At 46.4% G+C, this 25,426-nt stretch overlaps 1 protein-coding gene across 1 annotated transcript; it reads right to left on the bottom strand.

Annotated features, from left to right (window-relative positions):
• Positions 1 to 521: 521 nt before the first annotated feature.
• On the bottom strand, positions 522 to 16,366 carry NKX1-2 (NK1 homeobox 2). Its single transcript, XM_088476958.1, has 2 exons — positions 16,210 to 16,366; positions 522 to 1,404 (listed from the first exon to the last, which is right to left on the bottom strand). The coding sequence occupies exons 1-2, from the start codon at positions 16,364 to 16,366 to the stop codon at positions 857 to 859; spliced, it is 705 nt and encodes a 234-aa protein (XP_088333084.1). The 3' UTR covers positions 522 to 856.
• Between the last annotated feature and the right edge of the window lie 9,060 nt (positions 16,367 to 25,426).

The raw sequence follows: 25,426 nt of genomic DNA, 5'->3' as shown, positions 1-25,426 counted from the left end.
AATGCTATTCTTCACCACTGTCCCAAAGACGCTAAATAGCGCCTATTGAGACCATTCAAAGACCCCAAATACCTTCAGCAGGGCTAATCGGGGGTACCCATAGTGAACCCCCATGTCAGAGCATCTTTTGGGGGGTGTTAGGCTGATTTCCCCAAAAATGACAGGATTTTTCGCCAATTTGGAATTGAATATGGGGATACACGAGGACGCGCGCGATAAGTTTTCACCGGCAAAACCTCTGATGACGGCGAAAAGTCCAGCAACGGCGTTCTCGCTCCAAATTGAGCACGGGCCCTAATTGGATTGACCCCAATGAAGAATATTGGAAAATGTTGGCTGCCAAGCTTCTGGATGCAGCTACTAAACAAACCAAACACACATAAAGACCATCTTTGGGACATCTACATCTAGCCTTACACAGCATACATGCAGAGGCACCCTCATTTTCAACTAATTATATATGGCATTTACACAAATTTTATACTTTAATATCAATAACTGAATATTTACAGAGACTTCAATGTTCAAATAAGATAATACAAAAAAAAATATCTCCAATGTCCAAAAATTCCTTAAAATATTTTGTAGGCTCATATTTTTCTGCTCCTTATTGTGTTGAGCTGGAATGGTTTATAAAATTATGATGTAACTATAATAGATGCGACATCACGAAAGTGCAAATAACTTGATATTCTCAAATGACGGGAAAATATAGAGAATTAAAGCGGAGTTCTAGAAGAATTGGTTAATTGCTTGTCCATCAATCAAACACATTTTCTACAGTCTGTTAAAATAGTCATGAAGAGTCCTGGCATCTCTAACAAGCGGAAGAACTGTATGGCCCAGTTATGCACCATCAGGGGGTGGGACCATAGAATGATGCCATGCTGACCGAGTTTACAAACTGGGGAAATGGGCATGCTGGAGTAAGTGGGAAACCAGAGGAAGGCGACAGGAAGAGCCTAGAAAATGGAGGTAGGTGGTGGTTTGTGCTAGGAGTGATGGAAGGAAGTTGTGTAGGGTAGGATGAGAATGGTGGGCTATACTGCTGTCCAGGACTCCTGGGGCAACTGTGAGTGCTACACCCCCTCCCATCTGAATTTCCAGGAGGCTGCTGCTTCTTCCACTTAGTTCTTCGATTCTGGAACCAGATCTTGACTTGAGTCTCTGTCAGGTGGAGTGTCAGTGCCAGGCTCAGCCGCTCACACACTGACAAATAGCGACTACTGCGGAAACGGCTCTCTAGGGCCACAAGCTGTTCATATGTGAATGCAGTACGGGCCCGGCGTGGCTTGGAACTGGCCATGGGGACCTTGTGGTCCTGAGGAGTCTCTCCTTTTATTGGCTCTTCCTCTGATTCTTCTGCTGGAGAAGATCCTACTTCATCCCCTGCTCCAGGAACATCTGTGATGAGCATTAAAAAAAGATAATAATAATAATGAGTAAGGTTAACGAAAACGCAATGCACCTACAATTCTAGTAATTATGCCACCCCATAGCAAATATATGTGTCACCGTTTTGGGGGTGATTCTTTTTTTTTACAAATCAAAGTGCATGCCCTTGGTGGCCTAAAAAGTCAGGTTGTGGTATCTAGGTGTACATAACCAGCAGTCTAACATAACAAGTCTAACAAATTGTAAAAGCTGTGTTTTGAAGTATTGTGAAAACAGGTAAAGAGGCTACTAACACTATTATTTCCATTCATGTTCTCCAAGTGATAAGATAATTCACAAAAGTCACCAATTCGTTGTTCTGTCATGGTGACAGCACTGAGCTGTAACATTGAGCCGGATACAGAGATAGTCGCTAATGCCCGAGCAGCTGCGCGTTTATGGGCACTGGCTGGGGCGATAATATGCAAATGTCGCAGCCACCTGGATTTGTATTGAGACGCCCACCGGCGGCTTTGCCAATCCAATCGGCTGCGTGCAAAGATGCAGCATCGGTAGCAGATCAGTCGATTATTGGACTTCTGAGTAACCCTTTGGTTGCACAAAAGTAATAGTAAAGTTGTTCCTGACTTAGATACTGGATCCATTTTTAGTGTGTACAGGGTCGCGGGCGCGGGCTGAGAGACTGTCATGATCCGGTACAAGGAATACCTTTGTGGAGGACAGGGAGCCGGTTGGGTCAGGATGGCTAGAAGACAGCTAGAGGAGTGACAGTAGTAGTGTCCTCAATAAAGGTCAAACCCAGGTGTTGGCTAGACCTAACCGGAGGCGCAGAGTCTAACCCACTCGGTGGTCTTCACCAGTGACCCCTCCTATTGGGATTTGGGTTTCGCTGCACCAAGTGAGCAGGTCGCGGCCCTCTGGATAGGTACCTGGGAGTGATGAGAAGACTAGGGGATGCCACTAATGAGATGAGTGGAAGACTGTGTATGCAACGTAGAGATAATAAACAGACAGGAGTACGTAGGATAATGGGTGCAGTGTAATCTGTGGAATGATGCACCGGTAAGCTCTATGAAACGTAGCAGGTGATTCAGAGGCAGGATACACCAGGATGTGACACAGGAGATCCAGGCACAGACTAGTAACAAGACCAATAATGGAAGGTCAGATACCGAATGCTTTGGGTAACTCGGAAGATCTGGACGCAGGGTAGTGAAAAATAAGCTCAGTGATCCAGACGTTGAATGATACTAAGTGCACTGTGGACCCAGACGCAGGATAGTGTATAGACATTCTGTAGATCCAGTTACGGAATACAAATAACTGTGTAGGGAACTAAAATGCAGGTTATTGAACTTGATACACTGTAGATCCAGTCACGGAATACAAATAACTGTGCAGGGAACTCAAACGCAGGTTAGTGAACTTGATACACTGTAGATCCAGTCATGGAGTAACAGAAGGTGCTTTGTGAATCCAGACGCAGGGAAAGCTACTGAAACTAGTGCTTGGGAATAGCATACCTCCCAACTGTCCCGCATTTAGCGGGCAGTCACGTTTTTCTGGCCCGCGGTGGGGTGGAAGTTGGGGGAAGCAGAGCATGCGCACAGCATCTATTCACAGTACAGGGGGAAGCCCGAGGGCAGCCCAGCATCCCGGAGATGCTGGGCACGCCCCATTAGTGATGTAAATGAGGGCGTGTCAACAGACCACGCCCCTTACAATCAGGCCACACCCCTTTTGGGTGCATGCACCGAAGGCGCGTGGAGTTCCCGACTCTATGTCTGCAAATGTTGGGAGGTATGGAATAGTACAGGATGAGACACAGGAGACTAGTGAGTTAAACAAAAGTAAGTCACTAGAAATCCAGACACGGATATGCTTGGAATGGCACAGGTGATAGAGATGCGAGCTGGCTCCAATAGTACTAAAGAGCCAGACGCGGACTAGCTGTGGGATACGCTATGAAAGTAACCTAGAGCCTGAAACAAATACTGCCAACATAGTCACTGGGAAAGCAAAGTTGAACAGCAGCTTTCTGTTCCAGGCCGATTGTCCCAGATGGTAAAAACTATTAGTACTTCCAGCTGCCTATCAAGATGTAGTGAACATAGGGATGGATTCTTAGTCGGACATAAAGTAGCTGCGTTTGTATGATGCCGCAGAAGCCTGTTTCACTACCTTATGCCAATGAGAGTTTCCGTAGGGCTAACGCGAGGATTCGTGCGGCTTCATATGGGAACCCGCTCCACTTACTGTTATCCCGTCAACAGCTGGAACCATCATCATTAGTATCAGTACTTGTACCAGGCCCATGCTGGGTGCAAGAGACCCGTCAGAAACAGGCTTCCATTCCCCGAAGGCACAACTCGAATAGCATGGACCTCTAGCTACAGGCCAACAACACTCCCTTGACACACCCACAAGACAGAACAGTTCTGTGCAATGGCATTGACACCGCACAGTTCCTGACCCAGAACGCCCATTTTGCAGGAATCGAGATTTGACAAAGATTCCTGCAACTCAGAACCGGACGGACACGCAAAAATGGGTAAATTCGCTTCTGTGCATTCGCTCTATGCTAAAGCTCGCTGCTTGTGTCCAACAGAGAGAGGAGGGGCTGCCAGCGCCCAGACCACTATCCTCTCAGACTCCATTAATGCTGGATGCAGATATCTACAGAACACCTGTACAGTGGATCAGTCAGAACAACTTTACTATTACTATGCACTTCTCCTCTCACCGAAAAGGAAAATACTCAAATATATATATATTATTCATTGTTTTTTTGGATCTCGCATTTAGTCTTGGAACTGTCAATTAACTGTGGGTTCACTGCAATCACCGGTCTTCTCTGCAACCAGCTACATTTGCATCTGTCAGATACTTTTTCTGAAGTTTATAAACTCCATATTTGTACATAGAGACAGTTATAAGAGACAGCCCTCTGCTATCAAGAAAAGAGACATCTAAAGGAATCATTCCCATACTGCAGAGTTTCCCATACTTCGCCATAACAGTCCATATTTTAAGGATATCCATGCTTGCATCCAGATGGTTAACTCAAATTGACTGAGGTTCTAATTAGGCCACCTGTGCTCAAGCATGGATAGCCCTAAAACCTGGACTGTAATGGCGGAATTTGGAAACTATACTTTATTGGGATTTTATATTAAAACACTGAGGAAGTGTATCCATCAGTGAAATGAGTGGAGAAGTGGACTAGTGGAGAAGTTGTCCATTACAACCAATCAGCTTTGAGATAGCATTTATCAAATACACTCTATAATATGATAGGTAGAAGCTGATTGGTTGCTATGGGCAGCTTCTCTACTGGTCCATTTCTACACAATTTCCATTGCTTGATGCACCTCCCTCATTATTTTGAAAGGTTACTTATACCCAGAGGTGTAGCATGTGGCCAGGGCGCCCGGAGCAAGAGTGTGCTACGGCCCCCCCCCCAAAGTGTGTGCTATATAATATAACCGCTATATATTTATACATATGTATATATATACATATATATATATATATATACAGTCAGGTTCATAAATATTGGGACATTGACAGAATTTTCAGATTTTGGCCTCTATTCACCACCACAATGGCTTTGAAATTAAACAAACAAGATGTGATTTAACTGCAGACTTTCAGATTTAATTTGAGGGTAATTACATCCAAATCAGGTGAACGGTGTAGGAATTACAACGGTTTCTATATGTGCCTCCCACTTTTTAAGGGGCCAAAAGTAATGGGACAAACTAAACAATCCTAAATCTAACTTTCACTTTTTAATACTTTGTTGCAAATCCTTTGCAGGCAATTACAGCCTGAAGTGTGGAACGCATAGACATCAACAGACGCTGGGTTTCATCCCTGCTGATGCTCTGCCAGGCCTCTACTGCAAATGTCTTCAGTTCCTGCTTGTTCTTGGGGCATTTTCCCTTCAGTTTTGTCTTCATCAAGTGAAATGCATGCTCAATCGGATTCAGGTCAGGGGATTGACTTGGCCATTGCATAACATTCCACTTTTTAGCCTTAAAAAACTCTTTGGTTGCTTTTGCAGTATGCTTCGTGTCACTGGGCCTGATTCAGACCCACTCGCGAGCGGCTGTCCGCTCGCAAGTGGGTCGATGTTCTGGACTGAGCATGCGCACGACGGAGGGAGCTCCGTCGTGCGCATGCGCCAGACGCGACGAGCGAAGGAAAGTCCTTCGCTCGTTGTGTCTTATCAAAGGGGGCGTGCTGTCGATGTTGATTGACAGCACGCCCCCTTTGGTAGGCATGCCGGGGGCGTGCCTCCCTGACGGGGGCGTTCCCACGGGAACGCCTCCCGTCAGTAGCCGGCCCACTGACATCACTAGTGATGTCAGTGGGAGAGATTTTGGCTCTGATAGAGCCAAAATCACTCCGGAGCTTGTGGTTGAAAACCTCAACCGCAGGCTCCGGCTCGCAGTTTCGATGGTCGCGATGGTCACGACCATCGCGGCCATCAAACTGCACGCTCGTATAGCCTGTGGGTGGTGACCCACAGCTATACGAGCATCCAGGAGGATGCTCCATTCTCATGGAGGCCAGCCCTCATTCAGAGTGTGCGCTCTGCTCAGAGCGTACGGCTCTGAATGAGGGCCATTGTCCATCTGCACTGTGAAGCGCTGTCCAATGAGTTCTGAAGCTTTTTATGCTATATGAGCATATAATATTGCCCGAAACACTTCAGAATTCATTCTGCTGCTTTTGTCAGCAGTCACATCATCAATAAATACAAGGGAACCAGTTCCATTGGCAGCCATACATGCGCACGCCATGACACTACCACCACCATGCTTCACTGATGAGGTGGTATGTTTTGGATCATGAGCAGTTCCTTTCCTTCTCTTCTCTTCCCATCACTCTGGTACAAGTTGATCTTTGTCTCATCTGTCAATAGGATGTTGTTCCAGAACTGTAATGGCTTTTTTAGATGTTGTTTGGCAAACTCTAATCTGGTCTTCCTGTTTTTGTGGCTCACCAATGGTTTACATCTTGTGGTGAACCCTCTATATTCACTCTTGTGAAGTCTTCTCTTGATTGTTGACTTTGACACATATACATCTACCTCCTGGAGAGTGTTCTTGATTTGGCCAACTGTTGTGAAGGGGTTTTTCTTCACCAGGGAAATAATTCTTTTGTCATCCACCACAGTTGTTTCCGTGGTCTTCCGGGTCTTTTGGTGTTGCTGAGCTCTCCGGTGCGTTCTTTCTTTTTAAGAATGTTCCAAACAGTTGATTTGGCCACACCTAATGTTTTTGCTATCTCTCTGATGGGTTTGTTTTGATTTTTCAGCCTAATGATGGCTTGCTTCACTGATAGTGACAGCTCTTTGGATCTCATATTGAGAGTCGACAGCAACTGATTCCAAATGCAAATGTCACACCTAGAATCAATTCCAGACCTTTTACCTGCTTAATTGATAATGAAATAACGAGGGAATAGCCCACACCTGTCCATGAAATAGCTTTTGAGTTGATAGTCCCATTACTTTTGGCCCCTTAAAAAGTGGGAGGCACATATAGAAACCGTTGTAATTCCTACACCGTTCACCCGATTTGGATGTAATTACCCTCAAATTAAATCTGAAAGTCTGCAGTTAAAGCACATCTTGTTTGTTTCATTTCAAAACCGTTGTGGTGGTGAATAGAGGCCAAAATCTGAAAATTCTGTCAATGTCCCAATATTTATGGACCTGACTGTATATATATATATATATATATTAGGGGTGAGCGGGTTCGGATTTCTGAAATCCGAACCCCCCCGAGCCCCCCCGATCCGAGTCCGATCCGAATCAGGCTCGACTTTTCCCGCCTGACTCGGATCTGAAATCGAGGCAAAACGTCATCATCCCGCCTTCCGAGTCTCGCGGGTTTTGGATCCTATATAAGGTACCCACGTCGGCGCCATTTTCTCACTCGGCTGTGGACAGTGAAGAGGGAGGGTGGGAGTTAGGGCTGTGTAGTGTAGTGTAGTGTAGTGCTGCTGTTGTCCACTACTTCAAAGTCCATAGGGGCTGGCTGTGTTGTGCTGTGCTGCTGTTGTTAATAGGGGCTGTGTCCACTACTTCAAAGTCCATAGGGGCTGGCTGGACTGTGTTGTGCAGTCAGTTCTCCATAGGGGCTGTGTCCACTCCAAAGTCCTGTGCAGTGTCCCAGTCCTAAAGGAGTGCTGCAGTGTTGTCCAGGGGGTGCTCTGTCCATCAGGGGTGCTCCCCCCAAGTGCTAAAAAAATAATATATTTTCTGTGTTTGTGAATTGTGTGCGCAGTAGCCGCACGTGCATCAACAAAGTAGTGCCAAGCGTGCGCCTGTGTCATAAGTAAAGGGCCGGCTGGCTTGACCGTTAAGGGTGCTGTAACCCCCGAAAGTACACTCCAGTCCAAACCAAAAAAAAAATTATTTTCTGTGTTTGTGAATTGTGTGCGCAGTAGCCGCACGTGCATCAACAAAGTAGTGCCAAGCGTGCACCTGTGTCATAAGTAAAGGGCCGGCTGGCTTGACCGTTAAGGGTGCTGTAACCCCCGAAAGTACACTCCAGTCCAAACCAAAAAAAAAATTATTTTCTGTGTTTGTGAATTGTGTGCGCAGTAGCCGCACGTGCATCAACAAAGTAGTGCCAAGCGTGCGCCTGTGTCATAAGTAAAGGGCCGGCTGGCTTGACCGTTAAGGGTGCTGTAACCCCCGAAAGTACACTCCAGTCCAAACCAAAAAAAAAATTATTTTCTGTGTTTGTGAATTGTGTGCGCAGTAGCCGCACGTGCATCAACAAAGTAGTGCCAAGCGTGCGCCTGTGTCATAAGTAAAGGGCCGGCTGGCTTGACCGTTAAGGGTGCTGTAACCCCCGAAAGTACACTCCAGTCCAAACCAAAAAAAAAATTATTTTCTGTGTTTGTGAATTGTGTGCGCAGTAGCCGCACGTGCATCAACAAAGTAGTGCCAAGAGTGCGCCTGTGTCATAAGTAAAGGGCCGGCTGGCTTGACCGTTAAAGGCTGCTGTAACCCCCAAAGTACACTCCAGTCCAAACCAAAAAAAAAATTATTTTCTGGGTTTAGCCGCACGTATATATCAAATCGATATAACATAAATGGAGGACCAAACTTTCTCCGATAAAAATAAAATAGAGAAAGATCAAGAACCACTTCCTCCTAGTGCTGAAGCTGCTGCCACTAGTCATGACATAGACGATAACATGCCATCAACGTCGTCTGCCAAGGCCGATGCCCAATGTCATAGTAGAGGGCACATACAATCCCAAATGGCAAAGTTCAGGAAAATGACCTTGAAAAAGACATTTAAATCAGCTGAAGAGAAACGTAAACTTGCCAATATGCCATTTACGACACGGAGTGGCAAGGAACGGCTAAGGTCGATCCCTAGTATGTTCATGACTAGTGGTTCAGCTTCACATGACGATGGAAGCCCTCCTCCCACTAAAAAAATCAAAAGAGTTAAGCTGGCAAAAGCACAGCGAAGAACTGTGCTTTCTAAGAAGATATCACAAATCCCCAAGGAGAGTCCAAGTGTGGTGGTGGTTGCGATGCCTGACCTTCCCAGCACTGGACGGGAAGAGGTGGCTCTTTCCACCATTTGCACGCCCCCTGCAAGTGCTGAAAGGAGCACCCACAGTCCACTTGCTGATATGCAAATTGAAGATGTCACTGTTGAAGTACAACAGGATGAGGATAGTGGTGTAGCTGGCGCTGAGGAGGAAGTTGGCGAGGAGGATTCTGATGGTGATGTGGTTTGTTTAAATCAGGCTCCGGGGGAGACAGTTGTTGTCCGTGGGATGAAAAAGCCCATCACGGTCATGCCTGGGCAGAAGACCAAACATTCCACCTCTTTGGTCTGGCAATATTTCTATCCAAATCCGGACAACAACTGTCTTGCCATATGTACCATATGTAAAGGTGAAATAAGTAGGGGTAGGGACGTCAACCACCTAGGAACATCCTCCCTTATACGGCACCTGCAGCGCGTTCATAAAAAGTTACTGTCAAGTTCAGAAACTTTGGCTAAGACCGTAAGCAGTCCAGGGACACCTAAATCCCGTTGTCCTGTTGTATCCAAGCGCCTGCAAACCACACCGTCAACTCCCTCCTCGTCAATTTCCTCCTTAGTCAGGATCGGAAGTAGTCCTGCAGGCCATGTCACTGGCATGACTGACTCTCCTATCCGGGATTCCTCTGGAGGATCCTGCATTGCTACGCCTACTGCTGCCGCTGCTGCTGTTGCTGCTGCTGGGAGTCGTTCATCATCCCAGAGAGGAAGTAGGAACACCACTACTTTTACTAAACAATTGACCCTCCAACAGTCCTTAGCGAGGAGGATGAAGTACGACAGCAGTCATCCTGAAGCAAAACGTATAACTGAGGCCTTGACTGCTATGTTGGTGTTAGACATGCGTCCGGTATCCGCCATTAGTGCAGTGGGATTTAGACAATTGATGGAGGTAGTGTGTCCCCGGTTCCAAATCCCGTCTAGATTCCACTTCACTAGGCAGGCGATACCGAGACTGTACAGAAACGTCAGAAAAAGTGTCCTCAGTGTCCTGAAAAATGCCGTTGTACACAATGTCCACTTAACCACGGACATGTGGACAAGTGGAACAGGGCAGACTAAGGACTATATGACTGTGACAGCCCACTGGGTAGATGTATCACCTTACGCAGCAACAGCAGCAGCGTCACCAGTAGCAGCATCTCAGAAACGCCAGCTCGTTACAAGGCAGGCTACGCTGTGTATCACCGGTTTCAGTAAGAGGCACACCGCCGACAACCTCTTAGAGAAACTGAGGGAAATCATCGCCCAGTGGCTTACCCCACTTAGACTCTCCTGGGGATTTGTGATATCTGACAACGCCACCAATATTGTGCGGGCATTACATCTGGGCAAATTCCAGCACGTCCCATGTTTTGCTCACACAATAAACTTGGTGGTGCAGAATTTTCTGAAAAGCGACAGGGGCGTGCAGGAGACGCTTTGGGTGGCCCGAAAAATTTCTGGCCACTTTCGCCATTCAGCGACTGCGTGCCGAAGACTGGAGCGCCAGCAAACACTCTTGAACCTGCCCCGCCATCACCTGAAGCAAGAGGTTGTGACGCGGTGGAACTCAACCCTCTATATGCTTCAGAGGATGGAGGAGCAGCAAAAGGCCATACAAGCCTATACATCCACCTATGACATAGGCAAAGGAGGGGGTATGCACCTGACTCAAGCGCAGTGGAGAATGATTTCCGTGTTGTGCAAGGTTCTCCAGCCCTTCGAACTTGCCACACGTGAAGTCAGTTCAGACACAGCCAGCTTGAGTCAGGTCATTCCCCTCATCAGGCTTTTGCAGAAGCAGCTGGAGAAAGTGAAGGAGGAGCTAAGACGGAGCGATTCCGCTCGGCATGTGGGACTTGTGGATGAAGCCCTTCATTCGTTTTGCCAGGATTCCAGGGTGGTCAATCTGTTGAAATCAGACCACTACATTTTGGCCACCGTGCTTGATCCTAGGTTTAAAGCCTATGTGGTGTCTCTCTTTCCGGCCGACACAAGCCTGCAGAGGTGCAAAGACCTGCTGGTGAACACACTGTCAGCTGAAGCGGAACGTGACACGTCAACGGCTCCTTCTTCATTTTCTCCCGCAACTGGGGCTGCCAGGAAAAAACTTAGGTATCCTAAGCAACCCGCTGGCGGTGATGCAGGGCAGGCAGGACCAAGTTTGGACATCTGGTCCGGACTGAAGGACCTGGCAACAATTTCTGACATGTCTACTGTCACTGCATATGATACTGTCACCATTGACAGAATGGTGGAGGATTACATCGGTGACAGCATCCAAGTAGGCATGTCAGACAGTCCATACCTGTACTGGCAGGAAAAAGAGGCAATTTGGAGGCCCCTGTACAAGCTGGCTCTATTTTACCTGAGTTGCCCCCCCTCCAGTGTGTACTCCGAAAGAGTGTTTAGTGCAGCCGGGAACCTTGTCAGCGAAAGGCGTAGGAGGTTGCTTCCACAGAATGTGGAGAAGATGATGTTCATCAAAATGAATTATCAGCTCTTCCAGGGAGACCAGCCTCCAGAAGGTACAGAGGGACCTGTGGTGGTGGATTCAAGTGGGGACGAGTTAATACTTTGTGAGGATGAGGATGTACACACTGAAGAGGGTGAGGAATCGGTGGATGAGGAGGATGAGGATGACATCTTGCCTCCGTAGAGCCAGTTTGTGCAGGGACACATTAATTGCCAGCTTGTTTTGTGGGGGCCCAAACGAACCAATCATTTCAGCCACAGTTGTGTGGCAGACCCTGGCGCTGAAATGATTGATTTGTTAAAGTGTGCATGTCCTGTTTATACAACATAAGGGTGGGTGGGAGGGCCCAAGGACAATTCCATCTTGCACTTCTTTTTTTTCTTTGCATTATGTACAGTTTGGGGCCTAGTTTTTCTAACTGCCATCCTGTCTGCCACTGCAGTGTCACTCCTAGATGGGTCACGTGTTTGTGCCGCCCACTCGTGTCGCTTAGCATAGTCATCCAGCTACCTCGGTGCAACCTTTTGGACATGAAAACACTATTGTGAGGTGTGAGGTGTTCAGAATAGACTGGAAATGAGTGGAAATTAAGGTTATTGAGGTTAATAATAGCATAGGAGCAGAGAAACCAACAAATTCTGTGATTTTAGCTGTTTTTATGCTTTTTAAAAAAAAAATACAGATCCAAAACACAAAACCCAGAACCCAAAACACGGAAGGGTGGTTTTGGCAAAACCAATCCAGATCCAAAACACGAAGAAAGATCCAGATCCAAAACCAAAACACAAAAAGTGGCCGGTGCACACCCCTAATATATATATATATACATACATACATACATACAATATATATACACATACATAAAGGCAGGCTCACACATACATAAAGGCAGGGTCACATACATACAGGCATGAAGGGTTACACATAGACATAACTGGGGTACCTCTCTCACCTTAATGTGGACCCTGCAGCTTCTTCCTCGTCGACATGCTGCTGTAGCCCCGCCCTCTGCTGGGGTCCGGTGAACATGTGCTGAGCTATACCAATCAGGGCTCAGCACAAGCTCCTCTGACCACGGAGTCTCTCACTAGAGCAGCAGCAGGAAGGCAGGACAGGGCGCTGCTGCTGCTCTGTATACACAGCACTTGGCAGGCTGGACACGGACCGGAAGGCTGTCAGCTACTTGACAGCTGCTTCCGGAGTCTGACTTCAGGGAGCCCTCTGGCAACTAAGGCACCTGGAGCTCGCGCTCCGGTGGAACCACCCTCCCTACGCTCCTGCTTATACCACATGTACTAGAGATGTTCAAATGTAGCGAATGTGTTTTGTGCTAAAAATAAAACCGGAAGATTTTGTTTGACAGTTTTATTGTCTAAAGCAGGGTAAACTCGGTCCTCAGGACACCCTAAGGGGTAAAGTTACTAAGAATCGCGATTGGTCGAGATGACCATCTCAGGAGAGTTTAGGCATGATTTTCAACTCGCAAATTTACTAAAGGCAAAGTCGGGTGAGTTAGAGAGATTTCTCTCTTCTCACTCGTAAAACTCGGGTGAGAGAGCAAACTCGAATCTTAATCACCATCGGCGCAAACTCGGAAGTACTTTTCTCCTAAAAGATACAGCTCACAAATTTACCAAGAATCGAGATGACAATCTCGGGCGAGATGACGGCAAACTCTCTGCCAAATTGAAGTTTTAAACACTCACCTCCAGAGCTGCGAGTTTGCCAGAAACATACACAGTTCAGTGTGATTTGTGTATATTTCTGCCTGTAAATAGTTAAATTAGGGTTAATTTTTTTTTTTTTAAATGACGTGAGGTCCCCCCCCAATAGCATAACCAGGTGACCTGGTTCCGAAAATTCCGGGGAACAAAATGAGTAGGGTTCCACTGTAAATTAGGAACCAGCACCAGGCTGCAGGGCCAGTCCTGGTTTTAAATATAGGGGGGGGGAATTGCGTAGGGGTACCCCTACATTTAAAACCAACACTGGACCCAAACAGTCCGGGGTGTAATGCCATAACCCAGAGACCCTATTACCGGGTCTCCAGGGCCAAAGCATTCTCACCCCAAGTCGGTCAGGCCAAGCCAGGAATCTCAGGGGAGGTGGGGACCCCCCCCCCCCAAAAAAAGGGGTCCCCTCTCTCCCAAATAACCCAGGCATGGTCTGAAGCCCAGGGCTCTTTCCCGTAGCCCTGCGCTGTGGGTACGGGGGTAATAAAGTGTTAAATTGAAGTAAACTATTGTATTTTACAGTGGAGCTACAGGTGCCAGGATGCCTGCCCTTTGGCACTTCTGGAACTACAAGTACCAGCAGGCGGCCGCCACCCGTACCCCCATTGTAAAATAAATAGTTAAATAAAGACAATACACACACACCTTAGATAGTAAAAGTTTATTATACACATACCTCACTCATACATACTTATCTGCTGCCAGATGTTTCTCTCCCCTTGTCCCCGTAGAATCCAATGGGAGTACCTGTAACAAAGATCCTATACTCACTTCCATCCTTGCGCTGGTCTCCGTAGAATCCAGCGGGGGTCTTTGCAAAATAACAACACAAATTTCCGAAGCCAAATGGACAAGTATGGGTATGTATGTTGCCACACATTTGCGAATGCCAGCTGACGGGACATCCCGCTAGCCAATCAGAGGCCGCTTCACATATAGCGGACGCTCATTGGCTGTGACCCATGTGGATTTTCCCTACCTTCTTTTCACCTGCTCAGGGGAGTGTGTACAAAAAAAAAACAAAACGCAAATTTCCCCTGAAAATCAATGTGAGTTTGAATTGAATTGCAAATGTAATTTGTGTGTGTGTAGCATTACTACCCTTTTACTATTGTAAAGCTGGATACACACTGATAGATATATTGCCCGTTCAAACGGGCGATATATCTACAGTGGATCCGCCGGTGATGGACAGATCAACCGGACGGGACAATTTAAATGCCAGCCCATTTAAGCCTTCAAGCGCGGCACATCGGGCAGACGAATTGGTAAATGTGTATACACTTACCAATCGTGAGATATGTCGGCTGAACGGCTGCCCCGTCGACCTAGTGTGTACCCAGCTTAACTCTAATGTTGTTATCAAACCACATCTCTCTGCGCCTTAGGTCCCAGTAGCCAATGAGTCAGTTTGAGCTGTTTACACAGCATCCTAATATTCTGCCCACCAGAGGTGTTTAATCTGATCTCGAAGACAAGGAAAACAGCTCACATGTCTACACACTGCACTAATTCATTAGCACTGTCAGTGAAGACAATGCTTGAGTGCTTCTGACACTTGAGTACCTCCAGAACAGTAAATAACATGCTCTATCAGCCTATCCTTTAGTAACATACCAACTCTGGGCATCTCTCTTTTGTCGACCTGCAGATAGCCCAACCAAGTTGTCAGAGCAGGCTGCAGAGTCTGTTTTCCTGCACACTGATGTACCAATGTGTGTGGCTTGTCCATACAATCTCTTGGCTGCCATGGACCGTAGCAGTGAAGGCAAGCCTCAGAATGCTTGTGACAGACAGGCCGAACATGCTGAGAGACATGCAGTTCCAGAACCGCCAGAGATACCATGAATATCTGGTATACAGAATATTCCCACTGCACTCTGCTCTCTGTCAGGGAATAGTGACCTGTGCCCCTAAGATGTTGTGCACGGCACAAGCAGAGACCAGCAGGTTTTATTAGCCAGGGATATTGAGAGAAATGGCTGCCTTCCTTGCCCTGATAACATGAACGACCAATGATTAGATCAATAGCTGTCATCTCTGTAATACAGGGTCTTCTCATCACATGGAAAGCCTGTGCACAGAGATAGGCAAGCACCGGTAATGGGATATTGATCACTGCCAGCGACAGCAGTCTTACAACTAAACCTACCTGCCCCTGCATCCCACAGGGGCCAAAGCAATTACCAGGGCCCCAGGCTCTGAGTAATCAGCAGGTCTTCTTATCTCTATTCCACTTTCATTTAAATCCAGTGACATCATCAAGGTGTTGGGGTGTTACTATAACCCTACACAGATAAATATATAGGTAACCCAACTCCTGCAGTGCTGTTTCCTAATGTGATACAGCAGCAAGCCATATACTTCAAATCATATTACAGTCATATGTTTTCATGTACATTAAGTTTGCTTGTTAAATAAAAAAAAATGAACAATCTAAAAGAAATATAAAAGAGGGACAAAAAAAAACACAAACTCAGTTGTAAAGCATTGCAACCTGGCCTTTGCTAACAAATTCTCATTGATATCAGTGATATATCATACAGTATATAGGCAACTCCTGAGAAGTTTGTTCTATTGATTGTAAATTGAGTACCATGTAGTTTACACTACAGTTGATATCCGTTCGGGCCATTGTCTGTGCTACTTAATAAAAGCCTGCAGACAGTAGATGATCTATTTCTTTCCCAATAACTTAAAAAAAAACCAATAAAATAACTAGAGATCCACAAATTCAACTTTCTAGGACAGCGTAAGACATCACCAGTGCACTCGCCCACTTTAAATGCAAGTGTCAGGTAGGCCGCCTGTAAGTTCCAGCAGGGCATGCTAGTTCCTAGCTGGCAAGGTGTACTGGGACTTGTAGTTCCATAACAGCAAGAGAGCGACAAGTCTGCTTTCAAACACATAAAATGCTAAAATTACACTGAGGATATTATTAGAAATTGTCACATTGATAGTAAAATATGAGCAAACGTTCATCTTTTTACCTTATTGGCCCCAATAATTGTACCCCAGCATGCACCGTCCTCACCTGCTCCCGATTGCTGCGTCCTGTACTCCTGAATGCCCTCAGTTGGTCCCTTGCCTCTGGTTTGACTTAAGATGTCCTCAATGGAGAAAGGAGTGTGCAGATGTTTCTGATCCGGGTTAACTTTTTCCTCCCCAGTGTCGCAGTTTAACATCCCCATGATTTATCCAGGTGATGTCTGAGGGGGTCTCACCTACAGCCCACGTTCCTGAGCACCTCCAGCTGCCCTAGTGCCCTGTGGATCTGCTAGGTACTGTTGACCTGAGCAGAAATGAGTCAGGTTCTGTGCTGCAGCCTGAGGACAGGATGGTCTCTGCAGCCCCCTCAGTGTTTTCTCTCTAGGATGACAACTGTTTATGTGAGCTGAGAGTGTCTGGCTTAGTGGGCATCCCATATAGGAGGAGGCACAGCAGCGACCAGGAGATAGAGAGGGGAGGAGAAGACACTAAACTGGAATGAGAACAAGCAACAAGATAAGGGGCGGAGGGGAGAAGTCTATTTATCTTTGGTCCCCAGTCCATTTATTTGCCCTTGGTGTTCTGCCATTGTATTCTTTCATAGCCACAATTACCATGCATTTACACTAACCCATCCTGTAGTTCTACTCTTTCATCTCCCATCTGCCCATCATCTATTTAATTCCTCATCCATTTGGACTCGCTCTCTAAATTAGTATTGGTTGGTTAGTTATAATGTGAATTTCAAGGTACAGCTAGATTCAAACAAAGGCATTAACTCATCATTGTTCTGCAGCGTTGAATTGATGAGGGCTTTAAATAATTTACAATGAAAGCAAAACACAAGAGTATTTGTTTGCAGGCAAAGCAAAGTGACTCCCATCAATCTCTGCAGGAGTTAAAGGGGTGCAACTGGGTGATAGGAAGAAAAATGTATGTAACGGGGATACCAGTGACCACGTGTTGGTATAGAAATAATACTTTCTAGACGGTGTAATGGTTAGCATTACTGCCTACAGCACTGAGGTTGTGGGTTTGATTCCTACCACAGCTCTAACTGTGTGGAGTTTGTATATTCTCCCTGTGCTTGTGTGGGTTTCCTCCGCGTACTCCGGTTTCCTCCCACACTCCAAAAATATACTGGTAGGTTAATAGGCTCCCTACAAAATTAACCCTAGGGTGTATATGTGTGTACATGTGATAGGGAATATAGATTGTAAGCTCCACTGGGGCAGGGACTGATGTGAATGGGCAAATATTCTCTGTAAAGCGCTGCGGAATATGTGTGTGCTATATAAATAACTGGTAATAAATAAAATACTTTATGCTTTCATAACCAGAAGGCAGTCATATTCCATCCTCTTCACATCTCTGACTAACCAGGTATGATGATACAGGACGGTCATTTCTGAATAAAGAACTGTTGCTGTTGCTGCATGATACAGTAAAATCATATAGGGATTAACCAGTTGCTGAATACACCTTAAATTAGGCATCATGTGCAATAGGGTTAATTCATGTCTATGGGAAGCGCCATAGGGCCTGGTTCAGCAAGCAACGCAAAGGAGAGAACGCACGCACCCGTCCGCTGCGAGAATATGCTAATCAATGCATACGCACGGAGACAGCAGCACAGGATGCAGACGCCCAGCCCTATATTAAGCCGCCCATCTCCCTTTACCCAAAGCCTGATCAGTACGCAAGATAGCGTAAACATCGGTAACATCGAGAACCATTTACCACATTTGCATAATAGTCGTTGACCAGACCTCGCGCAGGATCTTGGCAACTTCCTGTGTGCACGGAGTCTCATCGCTGCATCCGTCGCCGCACTGGCTTAATTATGGATGCTCCTAAAACGGCGTCCCAACGCGCAGGCGCGCCTGACCACCCCCTTCACCACCCACAAACGGCACTTCCTGTCATTCAATAGCAGATGGGGTCTGCGTACATGCTGCGTGTAGTCTGCATAGGTTCACCCGATCGCACTGGCTAGTTTGCGCACGCGCAGTGCGATGCATACACATGCGCAGTACAAAAATATCGGCCAAGTGCATGCGTTCTCTCATTTGCGTTGCTGGCTGAATCAGGCCCATAGAACTCAGGAGCAGCCTGTAAGAAAACACAGAGTAGCTCAACCTTACAGTGCTCTGTAAATGCATAATAATAATAATAATAATAATAATAATAATAATAATAGTAATATTTATATAGCCATGGCACTGGCAAACTGGACAGATAGTGTTACATGCATGATCCTAAAACAAGCAAGATGCCCAAGAATGATCCATTTGAAATTGATCAGACCATTAAATTCAATCAACAGATGACTAAGCCCCTGTATGGCACTAAGGTATTGATGCAGAATTGGACAGAAATGCGCCTTATGTGCTGCCCCTGTTGCCTACATGGAAATAAATGCATACATTCGCTCGTATGCACCCAGAGGCATGAATTCTACTCGTCATCATCATCATTGCAGGCGTGCTGCACCATCTTATACTTACCCCTGGGAACAGGCAAATTTACGCTGCATGGGCCGCAGTTCCATCAACATGCTCTCGCTACGTGAGATCGCCCAGTTACAGCTGACAAAGCCGTCCTCTGCTGCAAGTGGACATGCGACTGAAATCTGTGTGATGCTCAGTACTAGAGCGTGCGCAATGCAAAAACCAGAGCCTTACTAGACTTTTTGGTGCCTTGTGCCAGAGACAGCATTGGCGCCCTCCCTCCCCCCCATTTTTTAAATAGGGACATAAGATAGTGCACCTGAAAAAGTGCCATGGTCTCATGGGGAAGGGCCAGGGAAGAGATAGGGGTACTCCCGGGGCGGCCAGGAGGTGCTGGGGATAAAAGAGGAAGCTACAAGTGAGAATGCTAATAAACAGGAAATTTTACAGGCCTTAACAGCGCCCCCTGCCTTGCGGAGCCCTGTGCCATGGCACTGGCCGCACTACCCTAGTTATGGCCCTGGCAAAAACCACACAAGATACTCTCCACATATTGCACTTTATGGACCTCTTCGGAGTACGGGATATTCCGTAGCACTCACTCCTAATCACTGGGTGCATTCCAACTTTTCAGTTGCAATAGCAGTCCCCACAGGTTTCTATGGGAGCTGTTAAAATGGCGAATTTACCAAGCCCCCGGAGCTTGGCCCCGGTAGTTTACAGATGGCGTTAGCCATTGTAGCTTATGGGCTACATTACCCAATAGATACCAGGAGAGGGATTATTAGGATCCCTTCCCATTAATGGCCATGTCAGTAGACAGCACATGTACAGTAGCGGAGCTGGATCCCGAACCATGAAATGATTGCATTAAGTGCAGACAATATACATATTATACTATACATATTTTTATTTTATTCTCTGTGCACCTGCGCTAAAAGATATACTGTTTCTATCAATTCCTACTAAGGGGTAACTGGATTCCCCTTCATCTCTGTGGATGCTGTAATACATCAAGACTGTTCTATTACCCATTGACTTCTACAGTGGACACGCGCTGGTCTTTCCATTCCGTATTCTTTCGATATTAGCCAGGTAACACAGTGCCATAAGCTAGAATTGTATTTGCCACATAGCAGCATTTTGAATGGGCTCAACACGGCGCACTCATAAACATTATACCATACTTGCATTCACTCGCAGAATGTCCGGGAAACTTACAAATCTTAGTGAGTTCTCCCTGGATACCTGGGAGAGTAGCCCACCCTACTCGATCCTGCCCATTGTTTAATCAAACCCCCACTTCTCCAGTGTAATACTATGAATCAGTGGTGGAGTGGAGCCAAATCACCCCCCCAACCACCACACTCACCTCACAGGCACCCCGGACCAAAGCCGTAACTACACTTTTTGGTGCCCCGTGCCAGAAAGAGCATTGGCACCCCCCCCCCATTTTTCAAATAGGGACATAACGCACCCACAAAAAGGGGAATGGCCTCATGGGGAAGGGCCAAGGAAGAGATAGGAGAGGCCAGGAGATGCTGGGGATCAAATAAGTGGAAGCTACAAGTGAGAATGATAATAAACAGAAAATTGACAGGCCTGAACAGTGCCCCCTGCCCTGCGGTGCCCTGTGCCATGGCACAGGCCGCACTACCCTAGTTACGCCCATGCCCTGGACCGTCACCTTACACTGGTGCCAATTTATAAAAAAAATATTTGCGGGATATTGCCTGAAAACACTCACTTTTGGGGGATACCAACAAATCTGAAGTATTCCCTGAATGTACCATGGAAGAACTGCAGCTCATATCTCCACATCTGCCCACGGCCCCTTCATTTCCGACACAAATCACAGGCACATAAGTTTCTCAGGAGGCTGCAAAGCTATCTGATTTACCACATGCACCACATGCAGGTGCTGTGGGTCAGCAATGGTGCCACAGCCAGGGCCCTGCGCGACAGCGCTGCTAGCACACATCTAGTTACAGCCCTGTTAACACCGTCTGAAGATGGGCCAATGGGCTACACATCACAGAATCACTGGGAAAGGGTTCCTCTGCTGGGGGGATGTAGTTACCAGACCGGTGGACTGCATGCCGCCGGTCTGAATCCCGATGGTGGAAGCCCAACACGGGACTTAAGATAGGGGTTGAAGATACCAACCCGAACAAACTAAGCCGGGGGCGTCTTAGCTGTAGGTTTAGGCAGCATAACGGGGTTAGCGTTAGGTTTTTTGGGGGGAGGTTAGGGTTAGGCACCCCTAGGGGGGGGTTAGGGTAAGGCACTAAGGGGGAGGGTTAGGTTTAGGCACGAAGGGGGGAGAGTTAGGTTTAGGCACACAGCGAGGGTTAGGGTGCGGAGTGGGGAGGGTTAGGGTTAGGCTACAAGACGAGGGGGTTAGGGGGAGAAGGGGGAGGGTAAGTATACTTACCCGACCCTTGTTGGGATACCAACCATCGGGATGTCGCTGTCGGTATTTTCACAGGAGGCATCCCGACTGCCGGCATTACATACTGATTCCCTCTGCTTATGCAGTCACTTCAATCCGAACACTGGGCCTGATTCAGAGCCGCTCGCAAAAAGCGAGCGCTCGCTCTGGATCAGGGCGGCAGCATGGTTTTTTTTGTTCGGCCTCCTGGCCGCTCGCTAAGCTGTGGGTGACTACCCACAGCTTTAGCGAGCGGCCAGATGATGGTTGCGATGGTCACGACCATCAGGCTTGCGACGAGACCCTTGTGGTAGGGTCTCATCCGTTGCAAGCCCCAGTGAGCTTCCGGCTCTAATAGAGCCGGAAGCTCACCACTGACACATTGCAGGGATGGGCTACTTAAGGAGCAATATCCAACATCACAACAAATTACATGTTTGCTCATCTGGAACAGGTGGCAAATCTATATGTACATTCCTTTGATTGTGGATAGTTGCTAAATGCAGCCAGACTGAGGGGCTGGTAGATATGTATCTCAATAATGCTTGACCTAACAGTAGTTCCATGGAGGTTGTAACACCCGAAAGACTTCCTGTCCTAGGCAACAGCTCGCATAATTTCCTTACATGCTCTTTTCCTAGACAGCAAAGTGCCCCTGCAAACTATTCTGAAAAGTTGGCAACTATGGGCTATTTTGTATTTCAGGTTTTTTTTTGTTATGCTTAATCAGTGCTATCTACTTGTCACATAATCGGCACTTAGTCCAGGGGCGTATTGATAATGGGTGTAGGGTGTGTGGTGCACACGGGCCCCTGGGTCCAGGGGGGCCCACACCGGACACCCTGCGCCCATAGTTAGTTATAATTACCTTTTAGTAGATTCCGATGTCCTGCTCTGCAGCGCTGGACCGGCGCTGAAGAGCAGCAAAAAATCACAAGGAAAATGTCGGCGGCCATTTTCCTGGTGACTCGTGCATACGTAGAAAAGATGTCCCCGGGAAAAAGGCAGGAAGCCAGAATCTACTGCGCTGACAGACGTAGTCATACTTATCCTGTCCAGCGGTGCTTCATTAAGGTGGGTCACTTCGTCCCAGAGCGCTGTCACTACATTCCTGAGGGTCAGGGGGCGTAGCCATGTTGACTCTGATCAGGTGACTGCGCCCTCCTATCCCATGGGAGAACGCCCTATTTGAAACTGTACCTGTCACTAGCACATTGTCGGAACAATGTGATTCATTAGCTCTCTGCCTGCTCACTCACCAGTGTGTATGTGCTACCTCCGATCCACTGCCTGGACCTGTGCTGCCGTCTGCTGGAATTCTGCAAGCCGCTGCTGCTCCATCTACTCTGCAGTCCTGCACTGTGACCAGACTCCAGTCTGCACCTTTACCAGCCTGTGTTCAAACTGCTGCTATCGCCGGTCCCAGTCTGGTTCAAGCCTCTGGTTTAAGGATGCTGGATTTAAACCTCTATACGCTCCTGCCTATACCTTCTAAATCCTGCCTATACCTTCTAAATCCTGCCTATACCTTCTAAGATTGACGCTATTTGCGTACGCAGTCATACAGTAAAAAATGCCTTCAGACTTTGAGAAATGTGTTTTCAACGCACAAAGGTTATTATTCAACATAAAAACAGTAGGTTACACGCTGTGATCTAAAGACAATTTAGCGCAAAGAAATCATACAGACCCAAGGTACAGTTATACATATGCACGCGTACTGCGACCAGTTACCGGCATCAACAAGAAATCTCCATCAACAGCATCAGCAAGAAGACTCCAGATTGGAGTCTGTACGCACATTTATACCCTTACAGGGATAAGCAACACAATAGGCAATTTTGGCATGATTCCATTGGTTCCCAGTCACGGTGCTTCTGTTACAGGACATTTAACAGGTTGATTCAAATGGACACAGGTCAGCCTCCGACAGCATTTTGTCTCCTTTTTCCCGCTGCATGCAAATCTAAGCTGCTAACATTACAAAGTACATTTTAGTGTTTTAACTCTCTACAGTCCATAAGTTGAGAATGCATGTTGCGATCTTCTCACCTATGACACCGGAAAGCTGTTGAGACAGAGTAGATCAGTACAACACCAAACACGGTTTGCTTATCATGTACTAAACCTTAGATATCAAAATAGTCTTTATTTCACAACATTAGTAAGAAATGAATAAACCTTGGATATTACACTTTGAAGCTATGGAACCTTTGATGTGAATGTGCAGTATGTAAGTATGAGGGGTTTGAGAAAAGACGCTAGTTAACTTGGGGCAGATGCGTACGTATGAAGCTAATAAACAGTGTTCGAATGCAGGATATTATGCATTCTCTAATGTGCGTCATGTTAACAGCGCAACTGTGTGTATTTAATGTGTGTATGGGGTATGGTGAAATATGTGATCGCATGATGCTAATAATAGCATTGCTGTATGTACTTAAGTGTGAGTTTCCCTAAAATGGCACTGGGCGGCCATTCGCAAAATGGCTTTGTGCAGATCTCATTTTCTAAGATGGTGTCTTGTGGCCATTCGCAAGATGGCGTCGTTCCAATCTAATTTTAAACTGATTCTGTCTCAGCCAATTATCCAGTTTGACAGTCCACCTTTTGATAGCAACCAACATGCTATCATACACTGGTCTTACATTAATTTTTAGGCTTACATTTTATTTAATGTTATTATGGGATGGCACAAGGTGGTTCCTAATCCATCAATAATGGGTCTCTAAGAGGGGACATAAAACTACCATTATAAGCACACCGCAGATCTTGGAAGATCATGGGAAAAGTGTGGGGATGCACCTATCCTATAAAGGAAGTCTTGAGGGGGATTAGGGACTTACATTATTTGAGGTGTTTTAAAATAACATTTTAATAATACATTTTGTGCATGTCTAAATATAATACATTATACGATGGTATTTCCTAGTTCAGGGTTGTAATGCAGTTCTGGATAGTATTCATATTGTCATTACTAACCACCATCATAATTTCGTTCTTCCGGTTTACCTTATCTTTACATTTTCCACACTTCAACACAGTAGGAACACACCTGACACATATGCCAATTACTATGATGACAACCAGTATGAGGATCAGGAGTTTACCTATGCTTGCGATCATTTCCTGGACCCACTCTCCTAGACCTGAGAACCATTTTGCTGGGTTCAACCATGAAACCCATTCCTCTACCTTCTCCTCTACTTCAGCCACTGAAGCATTGTGGTTCTTCCGGAATCCCCATTTTAGCTGCAGGATTTCATCCATCTTCCGGTCTATCACCTCCTTGGGGTCGCTAGTATAATTCGTGACATAAGTGCAACACTTCACTCCAAATTGGGTGGCCAAAGTTACGCAGTACCCTCCAGTGACAGCTGTTAAGTAATTTAACACTAGTCTGTGTTGCACCAGTTCTTTCTTGTACGCTTGCAATTCCCTACCTGTATACCTGAAGGTGTCATCATACACCTCGGTGATATTATCTATCAATTTAGCAAGATCTTGGATATATCTAAAATTTAGTGTACCCTGAGTGATCCTGGTGGGATCCAATGCTACTAAAACTTGAAAGCCAGTTGTCTCACTAATTAACTGTGTGGCTTTATGCACATCACAAGGTATCATATTTATTTTGCCTCTGTGTTCATACTGCGTGTGAAGATATGGTGATGGTGTGTTTTTATGAATACCAAGCATTTCATCATGTGTGAGGGTCATAACCTCTTAACAGTTACAGTACTAAGATTGGTCAGACACTCCCCTGATTGGCATAGCACTCCTCCTCCTGACTCCACTCCATCAGTACTACCATCAGCTCCCATCTCTTCTATCGGTCCCCCGTCACAGACACCAGATATCCCCGAACAAACCAGAATGATGGAAACTCTGGAAGAGAATATGAAAATGAACACAGCAGACCAGTCCATCGCCGCAGCAAGGACCTGCAAATTTCTTTAGCTCAGGTATCTCACTACAACCTTTTAATCCTCTCGAAAAAAGCTCGCGATCGACAGGTCCACGTTATCAGCCTTGTCTCCGCCTTGTTTCTCCACCGGTTGGTTGACCTTTTTGCAGTGAGTGGAATGGACCCATGTATCTCTCTCGGCCACCTTCAAAGATGTGGTATTCGTCAGCAACACCTGATACGGACCTTCCCAACAATCAGTCAAACAACCTGAGCGTAAAGAAATTCAGATCATAACAAATTCTCCAGGTTTGACAGTTCCACCCTTTCATGACAGTTTGCATCAGACATGTTAGAAAATAACATTTTCAATTTCAGTTGTTCTTACTCATCTTCGTAAGATACTGCACAGTAACCTCATTATCATATTTTTCACATGAGGCTGCCTGTCAAACAGTATCTCAAAGGGGGACAG

This window comes from Taudactylus pleione, unplaced genomic scaffold, assembly GCF_031769625.1.
Source record: "Taudactylus pleione unplaced genomic scaffold, aTauple2 ptg000198l, whole genome shotgun sequence".
NCBI classification, from domain to species: domain Eukaryota; kingdom Metazoa; phylum Chordata; class Amphibia; order Anura; family Myobatrachidae; genus Taudactylus; species Taudactylus pleione.
Note: the sequence above shows the minus strand (reverse complement) of the source record. Positions and strands in the feature narration are given on the sequence as shown.